Source organism: Euprymna scolopes, chromosome 12, assembly GCF_053919585.1.
Source record: "Euprymna scolopes isolate OS-2025 chromosome 12, ASM5391958v1, whole genome shotgun sequence".
In the NCBI taxonomy this organism is placed as follows: Eukaryota; Metazoa; Mollusca; class Cephalopoda; order Sepiida; family Sepiolidae; genus Euprymna; species Euprymna scolopes.
Genome location: NC_136493.1, coordinates 54145104 through 54163862, shown reverse-complemented (window position 1 = coordinate 54163862; position 18759 = coordinate 54145104). Strand labels below are relative to the sequence as shown.

The following is an 18759-nucleotide window of genomic DNA, read 5'->3' as shown; positions in this document are numbered from 1 at the left end:
GATTTTAGAAACGATTAAATATGTTTAACTTCAGATAAAATGTTTTTCTTGAATTAAAAATCGATATGTGCCTGTATTTCATAGGAAGTTAATTTCGTGTTGTTTTATTTTAAAGTGGCATCTTTTACCTGAAAAATATATTTAATTATCTTTGAGGTTTTATCATCATTATTGTAAATGCCACTATGGGAGCTATTTTATCATGTGTTTGCGATTCCGATTATTTTCAGCTAAACTGAAAATATGCTTTTACTTTTCGTCATTTTAAACCCTCCATCACAGGGCATTGACTAACCTCGATGATAATATGGATTTATTTTTCAATCGTTGACTAAATATGAATTTATATTTTTTGAGGACTATGAACCTTATCTTCGTAGTTGGTAGCATTAAAAACACTTCAAGCCGTTTCGTTTCGTCACCTGAAAAAAAAAGCAAGAGTATGTGTTGGCCGAAACGTGACGAATCAAAAACAACTATGAAGGATAATAGTCTGCAAAAAGAAAAGAATGAACGCAGAAATTATGAAGCCTCATCTCAAAATATTTTTTGACTCTCTTTTGAACCTTGTCTAGGAGTGAGAGACTAGTAGCTGATGCACCAGCCCAAATGAGACAACAATACTCCATACATGGGCTAACGGTGGCCTTATAGAGGTACAGGATACTTTCAGGTGTCAGTAGTTTTCTAGCACGGTAGAGAGAGCCTACCTTTTTCGCAGCGGCCCTGGCAATGTTTTCAATATAATTGTTCCAACTCATGTTTCCTGTGAACGTTAGGGCAAGCAGTTTGAAAGATGTACTCTCAGACAGGGAGTCACTGGCCATCTTTAAGCTGGCATTACATTCGATATCATAAATAGGTGTAGATGAGGACAGCACTCAGTCTTACTCAACTTACTCTTGACCCTCACCTTACATTGTTGAGTGTAAACCAAGAGGCCATTATGTACCATTTTTGAGCCGTTCTGATAACTATAATGTCTTAGATGATATATGTGAACAGAGTATAAAAATAATTTAATTTGTTGTGAATGGCATGATAGACAATCGAAAAACCCGATTAAAAAAAAGAAAATTAACAGTTATAAACCGATAGACTATTATATTTATATCGAAAAACAAAGTTTTCGATAGCATTGGGACCACTATAAATAGCCGGTTATTGGGCCACTATAAATTGCCGATTATTGGGCCACCATAGATTGCCGATTATTGGGCCACCATAAATTGCCGATTATTGGGCCACCATAAATTGACGATTATTGGGCCACAATAAATTGCCAGTTATTGGACTACCATAAATTGCCGATTATTGGGCCACCATAAATTGCCAGTTATTGGACCACAATAAATTGCCGATTATTGGGCCACCATAAATTGCCGATTATTGGGCCACAATAAATTGCCGATTATTGGGCCACCATAAATTGCCGATTATTGGGCCACCATAGATTGCCGATTATTGGACCACAATAAATTGCCGATTATTGGGCCACAATAAATTGCCGATTATTGGGCCATCATAAATTGCCGATTATTGGGCCACCATAAATTGCCGATTATTAGGCCACCATAAATTGCCGATTATTGGGCCACAATAAATTGCCGATTATTGGGCCACCAAAAATTGCCGATTATTGGGCCACCATAAATTGCCGATTATTGGGCCACAATAAATTGCCGATTATTGGGCCACAATAAATTGCCGATTATTGGGCCACCATAAATTGCCGATTATTGGGACACAATAAATTGCCGATTATTGGGCCACCTTAAATTGCCGATTATTGGGCCACTATAAATTGCCAGTTATTGGACCACTATAAATTGCCGATTATTGGGCCACCATAAATTGCCGATTATTGGGCCACAATAAATTGCCGATTATTGGGCCACCATAAATTGCCGATTATTGGGCCACCATAAATTGCCGATTATTGGGCCACAATAAATTGCCGATTATTGGGCCACCATAAATTGCCGATTATTGGGCCACCATAAATTGCCGATTATTGGGCCACCATAAATTGCCGATTATTGGGCCACAATAAATTGCCGATTATTGGGCCACCAGAAATTGCCGATTATTGGGCCACAATAAATTGCCGATTATTGGGCCACCATAAATTGCCGATTATTGGGCCACCATAAATTGCCGATTATTGGGCCACAATAAATTGCCGATTATTGGGCCACCATAAATTGCCGATTATTGGGCCACAATAAATTGCCGATTATTGGGCAACCATAAATTGCCGATTATTGGGCCACCATAAATTGCCGATTATCGGGCTACCATAAATTGCCGATTATTGGGCCACAATAAATTGCCGATTATTGGGCCACCATAAATTGCCGATTATTGGGCCACCATAAGTTGCCAGTTATTGGACCACCATAAATTGCCGATTATTGGACCACAATAAATTGCCAGTTATTGGACCACAATGAATTGGCGATTATTGGACCACAATAAATTGCCGATTATTGGGCCACAATAAATTGCCGATTATTGGGCCACCATAAATTGCCGATTATTGGACCACCATAAATTGCCGGTTATTGGGCCACCATAAATTGTCGGTTATTGGGCTACCATAAATTGTCGGTTATTGGGCCACCATAAATTACCGATTATTGGACCACCATAAATTGCCGATTATTGGACCACCATAAATTACCGATTATTGGACCACCATAAATTACCGATTATTGGACCACCATAAATTGCCGGTTATTGGGCCACCATAAATTGTCGGTTATTGGGCCATCATAAATTGCCGATTATTGGGCCACCATAAATTGCCGATTATTGGACCGCCATAAATTGCCGATTATTGGACCACCATAAATTACCGATTATTGGACCACCATAAATTGCCGGTTATTGGGCCACCATAAATTGTCGGTTATTGGGCCACCATAAATTGTCGGTTATTGGGCCACCATAAATTGCCGATTATTGGGCCACCATAAATTGCCGATTATTGGACCACCATAAATTGCCGATTATTGGACCACCATAAATTACCGATTATTGGACCACCATAAATTGCCGGTTATTGGGCCACCATAAATTGTCGGTTATTGGGTCACCATAAATTGTCGGTTATTGGGCCACCATAAATTGCCGATTATTGGACCACCATAAATTGCCGATTATTGGACCACCATAAATTGCCGATTATTGGACCACCATAAATTGCCGATTATTGGACCACCATAAATTGCCGATTATTGGACCACCATAAATTGCTGCTTCCTCACATTCAATTATTTCTTACAGTTTATAACTACTAAAGAAAAATTGACATTTTTATTCTCAATTTAATTTTATAAAGTAGTAAAACTTTTTTGCAAATCTGCAAACTGTGGCAAAGAAGAACGTTTAGTTGCATGATTTATTTAAACGAAATTATAGATTTTCACAAACTTTTTTTTTAATTATTGGAGCTAGAGGCATGTATTATCTATATGGTGCATTTAAATTGGAGCTACAAGCATGTATTGAGCATATGGTGCATAGAGTATTTTTTGCCACACCTGTCTGGCACACCAACCACTAGTCTTTCTATTTTGGACCTGCCACAAAGAGAATTTCTAACTTAATCACTGTCTGTAAAGTCCCAAGTCGTTGGTTAACAAGTACTTCAATGAAATATACTCCAATGAAATTATTGCACTTAAAAAAACTTTTTAAAATAAGTCCGACCCACCTAGTTAGCAGCGAAATTCCACTTTTCCACTGAAGACGCTTCTACATTTTCTATTCAGATCAATTATTTCCTCAAACAGTTTGGTTTTAGAATTTACTTCCTACTCCCTGTTTTCCCGATCGCACCAGCATTCAGATATATAAAATTAATAGGGACAAACATCTTCTTGCACCTATAATGGTGACACATATAAGACTTACAGTTCAGTGGCTATATGAGGTGATTAAAATGGTTTAAAACTTACGTAGTTAAAATCATCTTTCGTGGACGAGATATACGTATACAGTAGCGTCTAAAACTAAGGGACAACATTTTAAAACCTAAACTTAATATTTGTTAGAAATAACAACTGCGAAAAGCCGAATATTTGACAACTGGCAGTCGTTGTCATCCATAATAACATACTAGAATTTGAATCATTTGCAAAGGATAGAAAAAGATTATAACAATTATTTATTTATTTTCAAAATAAGAACGTCCAAAAGTAAATGACAAAATTGAGTAAAACAATGTAAACAGTATACTATATTCAAATTCTTTGATTTCTTATAAAGAATAAGTCTTTCTTAGTCAATTGTAAACGTTGCATCACCCAACAAACGCCAAAAACTTGATTACTCTGTGAGACAAGCTATTGTGAAGCTACACAAGGAAAAGCACACCAAAGCACAACATCGTATATACTAAAATGGGTGACTATTTTTGAATTCCTGCTGCTGTATGTGCTTTCCTCTTACAGTCAGTCTTGCCCCCCCCTTGCTTCTGGACCCAAGTAGTGCCGAATCAGGAGAGGTGTGGTTAATAATCTTTAACCACACCTTGCCTCACAATTACACGCACTACTACCCTTACATGGGTAGACATTGCCTCTTGAGAATGAACGGAGGCATTGATATATACCCTCTGTTACAAACTCTTCAGAAACTTATGAGTGGAGAATATCGTTATATTTAATACTAGCAATAACCATAAGAAACTTATTTATAAAGTTTTCCAAAATTTCGAATTTCATATTGAGTATATAAGAAGCAAAACGGGACCAGTAACAAAGTGGCAAATTATATTGTGTTATGAGCATGTTGAAAAGGGGAATATTCTTCATATAAAATCCCGAGCAACTTCGAATCTTCATGATAGTAGAAACACATTTTCACTTGGTAGGGATTTTCACTCGTTGGTACGATAGAACTGTCGCCCTAAAAAGACGACATGATTTCATTTCCGTTTAGTAAAAACCGGTTTTATTTTTTTTATTGCAGACTATCTACTAGTTGGTCAGTTATGTACAAATTCCAAGACTGAGAGGAGTCTTCTATCGTGTCTGAAAATGACAACGAGCGAGAACGGAAATACAAGATACAATTCATGCTTTCGACTGAGTCACGTTATGCCTACAGAACCATTTCCAGCACCCATTAAATGCAAATTCGGACGGTTTAACGCTTGAAGGCACAGCTCGATGAAGTTTCCGGCCACAGTTATGGTCTTTGGTGCAGTTTCAAGCGACATCATCCCACCTCACATCTTCGAAGTCTGCTTGAAAGTCAACATCAAAGTGTACCTGGATGTGCTGAAGAGTGTGGTTATCCCCTGCCTGGGTATGGCAACAGAACTCGTCGCTGGTCCACTTCCAAAGAGACCGAGGCTTATCTTCAGAAAGAGTGCTACGACTTTGTATCCTTCTCTGACTGACCACCCCCTTCCCAACCTGAATTGGACTCTTTCGTTTGGTATACGTGGAGAAAAACGACCTTCCACAACACAAAAGCCAGCCTGATCGCTGCCATCCGCCAAGTATTCACCGAGCTCCCACCGATGCTCGTGGAAAAGGCATGCTCCAAGTTCCGGCACTGTATCGAGCGGTGATTGAGGCTGAAGGCGGTTACATTGAATGGATGTTAGTTCTACTATGTAATCAAGTTACATAAATTGAATTTTTCAAGAAACGTTTTAAAGTAAAACTGTAGTACTGTTTTCTTTAAGACGACAAATTCATCGTTCCACCCTGTATAAGAAGATCCTCATTTAAGCAGAAATTTCGAATATGAACTTGGTTTGAACTTGTTTGTTAACAACCTGATTATTCTGCTTTTTAGCATTGTCTTGTAAACACTTCTTTGTGCTACTATTTTTAAAAGCTTATTGATAAAGTTAGCTGCATTGAATTTGGCTTCTTTTTTTTTTCTTTGAAAATAGAAAAAAATTGTAAAATTAATGAGAGTCGATTCAATAAATGTCAGGGGGTAAGACCGAATGAAAATTGATTAAATTTGGCCGAATCAGACGAAAAAAGCCCCGAAAAGTTTTGGAATCGGAATTATACAGTTGAGTTATACATTCATTTGGTGAAGTTCACAGATGGTCATACGAAAACAAAAATATATTTTTAACTCGTTTCAATCTAAGATTTTTTAGAAAATGAAGTCTACAATTATTGTCAGTTTATATGATACAGAATGAATTGATGCATATAAATGTATCTTTCAAAAAGTTTACAAGAAAAATTAGGCGTTCTGTGGTATTTAAAATTCTTTTTTATTTTCTTCACAGATTTATCTATTTGTCTATCAATCTATCTATCTTTCTCTCTCCTTCCCCCTCTCTTTCTATATATATATGTATATACATATATACATATATATATACACACAGATATACATATATGCTTGTGTCTGTGTGTGTGTGTGTTTATAAACAAAAAATGGGGAATATTTAAGAGGGTCAATGTTTATAAAAATATATTAGAGATGTGATTTACGAGTGCTGATTCCATATTTTGGGTTTAGAACTGCCAGCTATCAACTAAATGATCGTAGGATCGATATCTGGCTTGGGATGAGGCAGTCTTGCCGTACTGAAGAGCTTTGATAAAGCTATGATAAAGCTGTGTACTGAAGAGCTGTGATAAAGCGAAACGGTCAGTCTGTGAATTACTTTATATGTATAGAAATATAAAAGAAAGAAAATTGAAACTATAAGTTGAAATTTACAATCAAAATTTATTGTTCGACTGAATAATCCAAAGAACAATTTACAAAGTTTTTATTCCACGGAGTTTCATAGAATGCTATTCTTGTTATTCTTTTCATCAGAGGACAGATAGAAATCAGCAAATTATATTTGTAGCAATGCTAGAATTTGCTGGTTATGACATTAAGTGAAACCGCAATCTATTATAGTCCTTTAAAAACAACGAGTGAAAATAATTAGAAAATGTAAAAAATAATAAAAACAAACGATTCATAATATTTCAGCTTATATGAAGGTTCTCTCAAGGTAATCCGAAATGCGAAAATAATTCTTTAGAGTGAATGAAATATAAAATAAAATCCAGTGAAATATAAATAGTCCAGTTGGAAAGTTTTCAAAGTAGCTGAAATAACGGAAATTGTTTTTTTTGAATAGGGCTGTAGTCCAAAGAAAAGTTGATCTCCAACTGAGCGGAATCGAGAAATAAAATGGACAGAAAAACATGTCATCTACCATCGCAGGCTTAACTAGAAAAGGAAGCTCTACTCTCTATTGTGTATTGAGCTTTTTTTTATTCGGTTGGGAGTATATATCTATATATAAATACAGGTATTTATATTAGATTGAAGTTTACCATTGCGTATATCAGATAAACACAACATCCGTTTTGATTCCATCATATATATATATATATATATATATATATATATATATATATATATATATATAATTTCCTGCTTTAAAAAACGTGTTTAAGGCTTTTTACTTTTAATCATGAATAATAAAGTCTTCCTTTCATGATTGCAAGATATATATATATATATATATATATATATATATATATATATATATATATATATATATACTAGCATGGATACTTAGCGTTGCCATGGTCGACATGAAGTTCGATTTGGCCACACCTGCTATACTAAGAATATTGAGCAGTTTTTCATTATCATATGTTAACTCCATCATTACCCCAATAAAAATTTCAAAAATAAAAGAACGAATGAAAACACGAAAATGTACCCCCAGAAAAAAAGCAGAAGAACGTGACAAACTCTTCACCAGATATTTCGACAGAAAGCATACGAAGAGAAGCTATTCTCTGGATATTGAGCACCTTTTTATGACTATATTCTAGTTGAAGCGAAATTCTTTTATGTTACCTCAGCCTAGAAAGATTTGTTTAACCGAAATACACGTTTTTTATGTTATAAAAATGATGAGTTTTGACTTATTGTGTTATTAAAAGAAAAAAAAATAGCAGTTACGATGTCAAAAAATTGTGAAGTAAAAACTGGTAAAAAAAACGTAAACGAAATTTTTTGTTTTTGTTTTGGTTTTAAATAAAGAATCGTAGTTGAATTGGATTGTTTGTTTATTTTAAAATAAAAATACACGCCTCAGAAATACCTAGCGTATATTATTTTGAAGTAAATAATATATATAATATAAAGCTGAATATCTGTGTGTGTGTGTCTGATCACGAATAGGCTCCTATATGGTTGACTATTATAGAAAACTGATCACATATAATGATAAAATATGTATCGAGACACAGGAATAGGTATGTTTGATCTGGCATAATGATGATTCATTAAAATTGTGGGGTCTGCGTACGCGTCTGGTCCACATAGTATTGAAATAAAAAATTAAAAAAAAACAAACATTTATAAGTGTTTTTAATATAGATGTACATAATAATACTTTGATAAGTATGTTTTAACTTAAATAGGGATGGTATAATAAAATTGTGGTGTCTGTGTTCGCGCCTGGCCTCCATAGAATGGAAATAGGCACAAACTTTAATAAAGACTTTTCATATCTATCTGCGTAAGTATACTTTGATCATTATGTTTCAGTTTGAAGAAATATGGTATAATAAAATTATGGGGTGTTCGTTTGCGCCTGACCTCCATAGAATGGAAATATGACACAAAGTTTAACAGGTTTTTTTTAATATAGATCCACAGACTATTGTGATAAGTGTTTTAGTGTGAACAGGTGTGGTATAATAAATTATGGGGTGTATCCATTTTATTTTTACTTTCATCATATTTTGCTTTGATTTTGATACCCCCAAATTCGAAGCTATGTCTTTACAACCCTTCCTTTTCATACCCTATCATACTTTCATTAATCAGAGCCCATTTTCTGTAGGCTGTTTTTGAACCCAGTCAACGACGGGTACTTTTGCTAGTATATATATATATACATATATATATATATATATATATATATATATATATATATATATATATGTGCATTCTATATTGTGTATGTATGTGAATAAAGCTGATGTTTACGGTGTTGCTATCATGTTCAATAAAAATGCGATTTACGAAACGAAAAAAGAAATTTATTTGCTGATTCATATCGTTACTTTTGATGTTAAACATGTGAGTTTTCAAGAAAACCATTAACTCAATTTAATAAAAGTTTAGATATTTCTATCAAGCAACACATCTTACGATTTGCTAAAGAAAAAAAAACGGTGTTTTAGCACTGTTGTAAATACCTACGAGGCTAATACAAAAGTAAATGCACGGTCAGGTTCACATACTAAACAAAAGCTACGATGAATATATCACATAATTGAATGTAACCCACTGAAAATAATATCCGCGATAAAGTAAAAATGAATCTGAATGAATTGCTTACCTCGCCGTTGAGAAAACAATAGAGCACAGTCACGAAAATACCCTGAAAAATAAAAAAAAATCATTTTATAACACATCGTTACCATCAAACTAAATAACAATAATCACACATCGTCACCATCAAAGTAAATAACAATAATCACACATTGTTACCACCAAACTAAAATAACAATAATCACACATTGTTACCACCAAACTAAATAACAATAATCACACATCGTTACCATCAAACTAAAATAACAATAATCACACATCGTTACCATCAAACTAAATAACAATAATCACACATTGTTACCATCAAACTAAAATAACAATAATCACACATCGTTACCATCAAACTAAATAACAATAATCACACATCGTTACCATCAAACTAAAATAACAATAATCACACATCGTTACCATCAAAGTAAATAACAATAATCACACATCGTTACCATCAAACTAAAATAACAATAATCACACATCGTTACCATCAAACTAAATAACAATAATCACACATCGTTACCATCAAACTAAAATAACAATAATCACACATCGTTACCACCAAATTAAAATAACAATAATCACGCATCGTTACCATCAAACTAATAACAAATATTATTTTGTGTAATAAATTTTTGTCTGAAAATCAGTAAAACGACAGCAAATGCACATATCTTGTAGTATGTTCCCGTCGGACGCATGTTTTTTTTATGATTAAAGAAGACTATGTTTTTCTACTATAAAAATAAAATAAAGCCGTCTTTCTTTTCTAAATTTAGTCAGCATAACACTATAAACAGAAGCACTACATATAATTCCAATAGAGTCATGCTTTCAACCAAAACTGATGCACATTTCCGAAAATTAACAGTTAGATTCATTTGATTTCCAATTTTTCTTACATTAATTCTGACCTACCTGACTCTCCAAAAACAGCCATATTAACTCTGACCTACCCGACTCTCCAAAAACAGCATAATTTTTGTCCATTCTAAAAATTTACTACAACTCTCACGCCAATAACCGGTACATGGATATATTTTTCAGTTTAGACTATCAGTATTAAAATTTCTTATCCCTGATATTATTTGTAATATAGCGGAGGAAAATACTGTATGACAACGTAAAAGAGCGAAAAACACGTGTTGCATACCAGATGCTTTCCGGTCTCGCTTTATTCATCTTTTTAGATTGTTTTTTCTGTCGATGTCTATCGTGTCAGCCAGCAGGTTGTTTCCAGGTTGGCGGACGTTGTCTCTATTTTCCTTGGATCATATGCAATAATCACGGTCAACTGAGATTGTTTTGGTGTCAGCTTTACTGAAGTAATTTTATGGGTTATTTCGTGATTTATTTGAGGGCACTTTCCATTTTCAGCTTGATCACCGAAAACCTTCGAATTAAAGATGCTCTCGGTCGTGAATTGGTGTCAATTAAGGCATGGCATAATAAATTTTATGCGATTGTCTTTGTTTTATCGTTATTTCTATGGCAAGTTCTCGTCCGAGCTCCAATCTCTGGCCCCCTCGCCAATCCTTCATGATAAACACCCGTCTAGCTAAAACCACTGTCAGTAATTTCCCCCACTCTTTATCTATGCCTAAATCAAAACGTAGATTCTATGAACATAGCTTTTTTCTGAGAAGTGCACACCTGTGGAATTCTCTTCCTTTTGCCTGTTTCCCACCTGACTACAACTTGGACATCTTCAAGTCCAACATAAACAAATTCCTGATTAATCGCCCCCTTAAGTAAGACGCTTTATCAAATCTCCAATACCAACTATTATTACGATATTATCCCATCGATTATTGCACAAAAAATAACCCTTATCCCCGAGTGGCTTACGGGCCTTGATAAGTGGTCATCTCCATGTAAAAAAACAAACAAAAAAAAACAATACAACAAAATACCTACATCTCTAAGAATATTCTCCCCATTTAATGTTACATCGATAATCACGCGGTCCTTCAAAAATAAAAAATAAAAATACTACATTTTATAATAAAAAATAACGGTGAGTATTTTTTTTACTTTATCTCATCGAAAATAATAATGATCATTTTTATATGTAAAATTAAAGTACTGGCGTAATTCTATAATTTTAAATGCATATTTTTGTAATACATCTAGATAAAAAACGGATGCAAACACTGATTGAACCTAATTGTTTTCTATGCCATGTACACTATCCTGATAATAAACTTGATAGTTAGACCAGACAAAAGTCAACTGTAGTTATGATTTTCTTTAGGTGATCAGAAATTATAATTATTTTTACATGAAAAAATTTAATTACTAACTCAAACGTGGAGACTAGAGTGCGGTTTAGGCTTTTCAAACAAAGCGATATGCAAAAGCTCAACGACTGCATATCGTTTAATTGAAATCATTATTGAGATGAGCATTATTAATCAATTTATTTATTGCGGACTATTATCCTCATCTTTCTTAGATGTTGTTTCACGACCTTTCAGCCAACTATTCCTCTGGCCTTCGTCAGGTAGAAAACCGCCACTGGATAGGAACTCCGAATTTCTTAACTGCATTCTCAGCAATTAGTGCCATCCATAGTTTTTGTCGTCTCACCACATTTTGGCCAAGTAAGCCTTTGGCCGGATTTGGTAGGATTTTAACTGATATCTTCAGACAATTCTCAACTGGAACTGTAGATATTAACGTCTCTATCCACTGTGCCACGGGCTTCGAAGGTCAGAGGAATAGTTGGCCGAAACGTCGTGAAACAATATCTAAAAAAGATGAGGATAATAGTCTGGAATAAATAAATTAACTGCATATCGTTTTAAAAATTATAACATGCTGAAGTATTTAAACTGGAATCAGTTTAGTATGATGAATTACTAGGAAGAACAATTTTAAACACTTTTTAAATGAGTACATCGTATAAATTCATGAGCGATGCAAAACAGTGGGACGGAAAAGATGTTTAACGAAAAAAAAAATAAATTTAATTGTAAGAATAATTGTTTTTCCAAAATACTAAGTCTTTATAAAATATAGTTGTTTTATTATTTTCATTACTTGTGATACGGTAACTGAAGATTAATGCTACGAAACAAAAAATATTTTAATTTAAATTATTTGTTTCATATAAGTCAGTAAAAGAGGTTTCTTTTTTTCGGTGGATGTTCTTCTTATTTCAGACTTTTGCTAATAACTTTGATCTTTTCAAATATGTAATCATCTAGGAAATAAGTCGAATGAGTTTTTTGAATTTATTCCATCACATTATGTAACAGAGCGCGGACGCGCGCATGGCGGTTACATGCAAATACCGAACCGTGTGTGAAATGACGTCCAGGCAAGGAAAAAGAAAAAAAAACTACAAAAAGGAGAGAGAGAGAGAGGGAGAGAGAGAGAGAGAGAGAGATCAGAGAAGACGTTCACGTATGATCTGTTCAAACATCGACCTCTTTTTGAGGCCGTGCAGGTGATACTCAGACAGTCATAAAGTTCTTTGAAACCCTCATGGATTGCCGAGCTCGATAAAAGCTCAAAGTTCACCACTTGGACGGTTTCAAATTAAATCTTGTCAGCGTCTAGTGTCTGCTGTAAAAAAGAGTAGATTTACTCTCACTTGGTTCGACGGCGTGTATTTGTTATATAGAAGAGTAGATAGATTCTAACTTGGTTCGGCGTCGCATCTCTTCTGTATAAATGTATGGGTCGTCCACGTGGTTGGTGGATGTTCTTTGCTGTAACATTTCAAACGAAATCACATCGGACGACAACAATTGAGTTAAGTTAGATAAATATATATTTGGGGAACTTTAAAGAAAATTCACAAAAGGACAATTTCAAAGAAGAAATAATGAAAATCAAAAACTAGCACATAACAGTCGAAGTCATGTACAAAACACAATGTATATCTGATTTGTTCCTTCCTCTTTTTTTTGTTAAAAATTAGGAGAGGAAATAGATAGAATTACAGCGTCAAACTCGCACACTGTCAACTTTGCGTCCTTGTAGCTATGTTGTGGTCTGGGGTGCGGTCTCACCTTGTAGTTTTTTTTTCTTTTTAAGAGGAAACTGTTTTTTCTTCGGATTCACAACTCGTTATTCAGTTCGAACGAAATTTCACTTTTCGGCGCTATATTCTGTCGTGCTAATTATCCTTGGAAAGGGGGTTCCTTTTATTCGGCTTTTTTCTGTTCTCTAGATTTTTTCCTGGGCCATGGATCATATACACGTGGTTGGCTTACGGAGATCATAAACCTGATCATAAACCAATCAGAAAGTTCCACCGCTTCTCCGAGTCTCAACTATTGGTCCGTCGTAATCAACAGGTGCATTCATCTTTTACTGTGAGATTCTCTGATTCTAACGGAACGGACCTCGGGTCAACTTCAGGGGCATTCTTGGCACCAACCTTTGGACATCAGCCTGTCAGTGCGACTAGGTTTTAATCGTAATAATTTACTCTGCGCCTAGATCTAGAATTTGAGAGTCAAAAATAAGTTACTTTTCTACATAATTGGATTATTTTTCAGTGTTTTTATTTAATGTAACATGTTTATTCAGCTCGAAAAAATACAGTGTTTACCGATTTATTGGAAAATTAAAAAAAAAAACCCTGACTCTGTTGAAAACGGTAAGTTTTGGAAGATGAGTTAAAAATAAAAAAATATACAAAATTCTTTTAAAAACTCGCTCAATATATGTTATCGTGACATAGGCTGACATATATTCAGTGGGATTTTAACAGTATTTTTTATATTTTTTATGTTGAACTCATTTTCCCAAACTTACCGTATTCTACAAAGTCGGGCGCCATTTTTAATTTTCTAATACATCGGTGAACACTATATTTTTTTCGAGCTGAATAAACATGTAACATTAAATAAAAACACTAAAAGATTATCCAGTAAGGTAGAAAAGTAACTTATGTTGCTCTTTGATAACATTTATTTGTTATATATTTGTTTTTTGACAACTTTTCAAATCTATGTGTATAGTAATACAAACTCGAATTTTCTTTTCTACATACTTAACATTTAGCACGTGGAAAATTTAACCGACCACCAAGGCTGGCCCTGTCGGTGGGGCATTAGAATACACCGACTGCCCCCCTGCAGAGGGTAAAAGTCCCTCAATGGGAGTCCTGGATATGACTTTAAACTATATCCAGTGGTTAGGCCCCAACTTGCGGGCTTTGGGGAGTGTGGAGCCACCCTTTAATTACCATTGCTCCCAGGTCCACTCTGACCCGGAGTGGTAGTACCTGTTAGGGTCCCAACTATGGGTTAAATAGAAACTTACTTGAAAACAACAAAAATATTCTATTAAAAATTTTTTCTTCAAAATCACTGGATTCGGCATTAAATAACCTGAAAAGGTTGATATGCCGTAAAACAAAAACAACCAACTAACCAACCGACCACCAAGGCATATAAAAAAGTAAATGAAAATTGTTCAAAGTTATATCCAGTTGGATACAAAATATTCCTCCCTAGGTTCAATCCCTGACCAGAGTTGACTCGCCGTCACTTTTCACTCTCAGCTGCGAATTCTTGATCTGTTTGACGTTAGGTAGGCGATTATGTGACAACGTTAGAGGCATGGGTGACGACGCAGCTATAACGAGAAGCCACGCGTGGCAGTAGAATAAGAAATAAAGATATTTTCGTAAAACCTTAAGCAGGAGTTGTAGTTATTTTGTCTTTCTTATTCTTTGTCTTCTTTGCGACTGAATATACAACGTGTGGGTCCCGGGTGTGTACGTGTATAAAACACGTGTGTAAACGTGTGTGAACCATTGTAATCAGAATTTCAAATACAGACGTATCGCTTTTCTTTCTTAGCTTTATTTCGCTAAGGTATTTTCAATTCGTCTTGTGTTGAAGCGAACCCTGGATGAAAGATTGAATAGCCAAGAATATAGCACGTAGCCAAGTCAAGTGAATAACAAATAGTGTCCTTGTTTCAGCATTGAAATATTGGTATTATGAATTATTTAAAATAAGAAGCGGTTAGAATGTCATACAATACAACTGAGTTTTATTAAGTTTTATTCATATGTAAATTTCGAAGATATCTTTCCAATCAGAATTTCAATTAAATTATCCTCATTAAAATTTCATTTAATCGGAAAATAAAACTCAATCGTATTTTATGGCGTTCTAACTGCTTATTATTTTTAAATTTTTTTTAATAATAAAATGATAACGATTTTTCACCTCTCCACAAACATTATAGATTTGAAAACACAAACGCCACATAAAAAGTAAATATGGTTTTACTACTAGCCATTAATTGATGTAGATTTTGAGATTATTACCCGCCGATATCATTGTTCGCGTAGATTATTATATTAACTCCTAGGCTAGTAAGTTACACGTCATCCTCACAAGTGGTAGCAACACTCTCACTCTCTCATTATTTACTACTCATCCTCTCCTCCAAATGACCGGGAACATTATTACATTCTCCAGATTTTTCTCTGACAGCGCTGTCCGTGTTTGCTCCTTCTATACATTCACTAGACATTAGTTTTTTGTTTCCATTTCTTAAAATAATGATCATTTCTTCCCACAGAGTCCGATCAATTTAATTGGCTGTCCGCTTGCGTTTCTCGTAATACGAGATTATCAGTTTAGAATATTTTTCGAATGGTTACACACTACACATGGTAGCGTTAGCAACAACCCAACATAAATTAGACTGTTTCTTTCCTGCTGATAAACGAGCCAAACATTTTCGTCAGTTTCATGTAAGACGATACAAGCTCATTCACACAAAGGTAAACACTTACTGACTTACTGTTTCATACGCTTTACTTATATACACAGGCTTTGTGTACACGTTTATACAGCGAGGAAGACGCTTAGATTGATCAATCATTTTCTATCTACGGATGCCCAGACGAACATGAATATACTGCTTTTTTATTTTGGTTCGCTTACGATCGTAAAACCTTACACAAGTCATTTTGTTTCACTTATTGTCTATCGTATAAACATGCTTCAGGCAAATTGATAACAAATGAGAACCTTTCAGTATTTACCCAGTTAACTTATCTTCTATCGGTATCTTTTTGCTTATACGTATACCACTTTTCCTTTTCAATGTTATGCGCTCTCACATATTAAGCACAGGTTGTTCGACAATAACATAATGTTTTGCCACGGCCCGTATTCTGAATGAGTATACAATAAGATGCTCACATTACAATTATTTCCATCAGGAGTTACGTTTAGCATAACAGATCAAAGGCTTATCAATTCACTTAAAACTAAAAACATAAACAGGTTTCGTCGATTTTTTTTTGTCGTTTTGCAATTTCCTTTTTTGTTCTTATATATACCGCTTCCAAAGTTACACAACAACCACATTATCCCGTCGCCTTACCATGCATGATCTAGCATCTAATGCTATATTACAACAATTACAGAAGGAACATAACGGCCCCCCTCTGAAGTTTGAGAAATTTTAGTCACCAACACACAAATAATACACCATGAAACCAATGTTAAAATGTTAAAAAAATTGGAGGCGGTAAAAATAAGAACTCAGAAATCTGTCTTAAATATGGTCACTTATCAATTCAGCCAAAATATTTTAAAATGGCTATTGTAATCCCTTCTACTCTCTTGACCCTCACCTCACCTCAAAACTAGACATTCTCTTTCTCCGCATTGGACACAAACGGCTTCGCACTCACCAACCTTTTTCCGACTACTACTGCTTATACCATTGACCCTGTCCGCACAAGCAAATCTTACACATTCCTGGTGATGTCTTGACGAAAGACGAAAACAAAATCGCGACATGCTTGGAAGAGATAAATCTAACTAGGGAGCATTTATTAATAATTTTGATTTATACACAAAAAACCATCATCAGAAAAATTGAAAATAATAAAAATGGTATGACAAAACAAAAGCTCTCTATTGTCTTTAACACTTTTTGTTTAAATGGAAAAAATGCTATATATATATATATATGTATATATATATATATATATATATATAATAAATAACAAAAAACATATTCCAGAATTCATGATGTTGACCATCTTATAATTTATTCCTTTAATTCAGTTGAATTTTACAATTCTTGACAGTATCTGTTTTAAAAAAAATACTGCCAAGAATTGTAAAATTCAACTGAATTAAAGGAATAAATTATAAGATGGTCAACATCATAAATTTTGGAATATGTTTTCTGTCATTTATTCTATATATTGCTCTGTAATTACGTTGAGCTTCTAAAATAAGGATTAGTATCAATAAGTATTAGATGAATGAATTCCGACCCAGAAAACAGAAATTGAACCCATTTGTCAGTAATATTGTTAATTGATTTTGAGGACGTGAATACAGATTAAAAGAAGCGAAAGTTACGAGTCTGCCAACCATAAACCAAAGATCCACTTTCTATTCTATATGAAGGCATGTTAGACTAGACAAACTTCCATAAATACTGAGTGAGATTTTGTATGGAAGAATTGTTTGAATCCTGACTGCAATTGTTTCATGTCCTCACGTTTGTATTCGGGGCAAATGTCATTCGAAAAAAAAACTAGAACAGTGAAACATTTTGTATTTTTTGATTGAAAAAAAAAAAAAAACCCGGGAAAATTGTGTTTCGTCTAATTTGTCTAGGGACGAAAGAATGGGAAGAATTTGAAAAGAAAAAAGAAAAAAGAATATAAACACAGAAGAGGCAAAAATGAAATAGCAATTATTGGTTTGCTGAAAAAACAGTAAGAAAAATAATACGTGACCAAAACTAAAAGGAAAATACAAAAAAAAATGAGTCAGTATTTGAGTAAATTGAAAACAAATGAATCGATTTTATATTAGGATGTGTCAGCTTTGAAAATGTAAAAAAGTATAATTATTATAATTATGCATCGACATGTTTTTATGTCAAATAGTTTTATTGCAATCTGAGAATAAGAGAAGTAGTGGGTCGTTGTTGGATCACAGTGTAGTATAAATTAAAACAAGTTTCTATATTTTAAACAAGTCTATAAAGCAAATGTGGTGTTGCGATGATTGGCAAAATGATCGCGAAAGAGATAAAATGTGTCAAGATTACACCAGTCGATTGAAAAAATGATATTAAATAAGAATTTATAACCTACATGGAAATAAAATGCGAGGTGTGAGTGTACGCCCCTTTTTGGAATGTGACTTCGAATATTTTGATTATTTTAAGGTTAAGACGAAAATGAAAATATAAATGTGTTATTGCTTGTATGCTTTTATTTTGAATAAGTTGATTGAATAATTTTCAGTACTACGTCGTTGATCGAGATAAAATCAAGGGAAAGTGAAAACAAGAGTTAAGACCAAAGTGAGTAATCATTTCGTCTTTGTCTCTCTTGTTGGCCATATATGTGAAATTCCTCTCCATTAAATTATAAGCTATAAAAGACTGTTTTTGTTTAGATTCTTC

General features: G+C 34.1%; 1 protein-coding gene across 2 annotated transcripts in view; it reads right to left on the bottom strand.

Annotated features, from left to right (window-relative positions):
- Positions 1 to 18759, bottom strand: part of LOC145291285 (corticotropin-releasing factor receptor 2-like) — a 641903-nt gene that overhangs the window by 5537 nt on the left and 617607 nt on the right. For both annotated transcript variants that reach the window (XM_080136936.1, XM_080136935.1), the window contains exon 11: positions 9353 to 9394. In XM_080136936.1, the coding sequence (XP_079993062.1) occupies positions 9353 to 9394 (42 nt within the window). The remainder of the gene's footprint in view (positions 1 to 9352; positions 9395 to 18759) is intronic.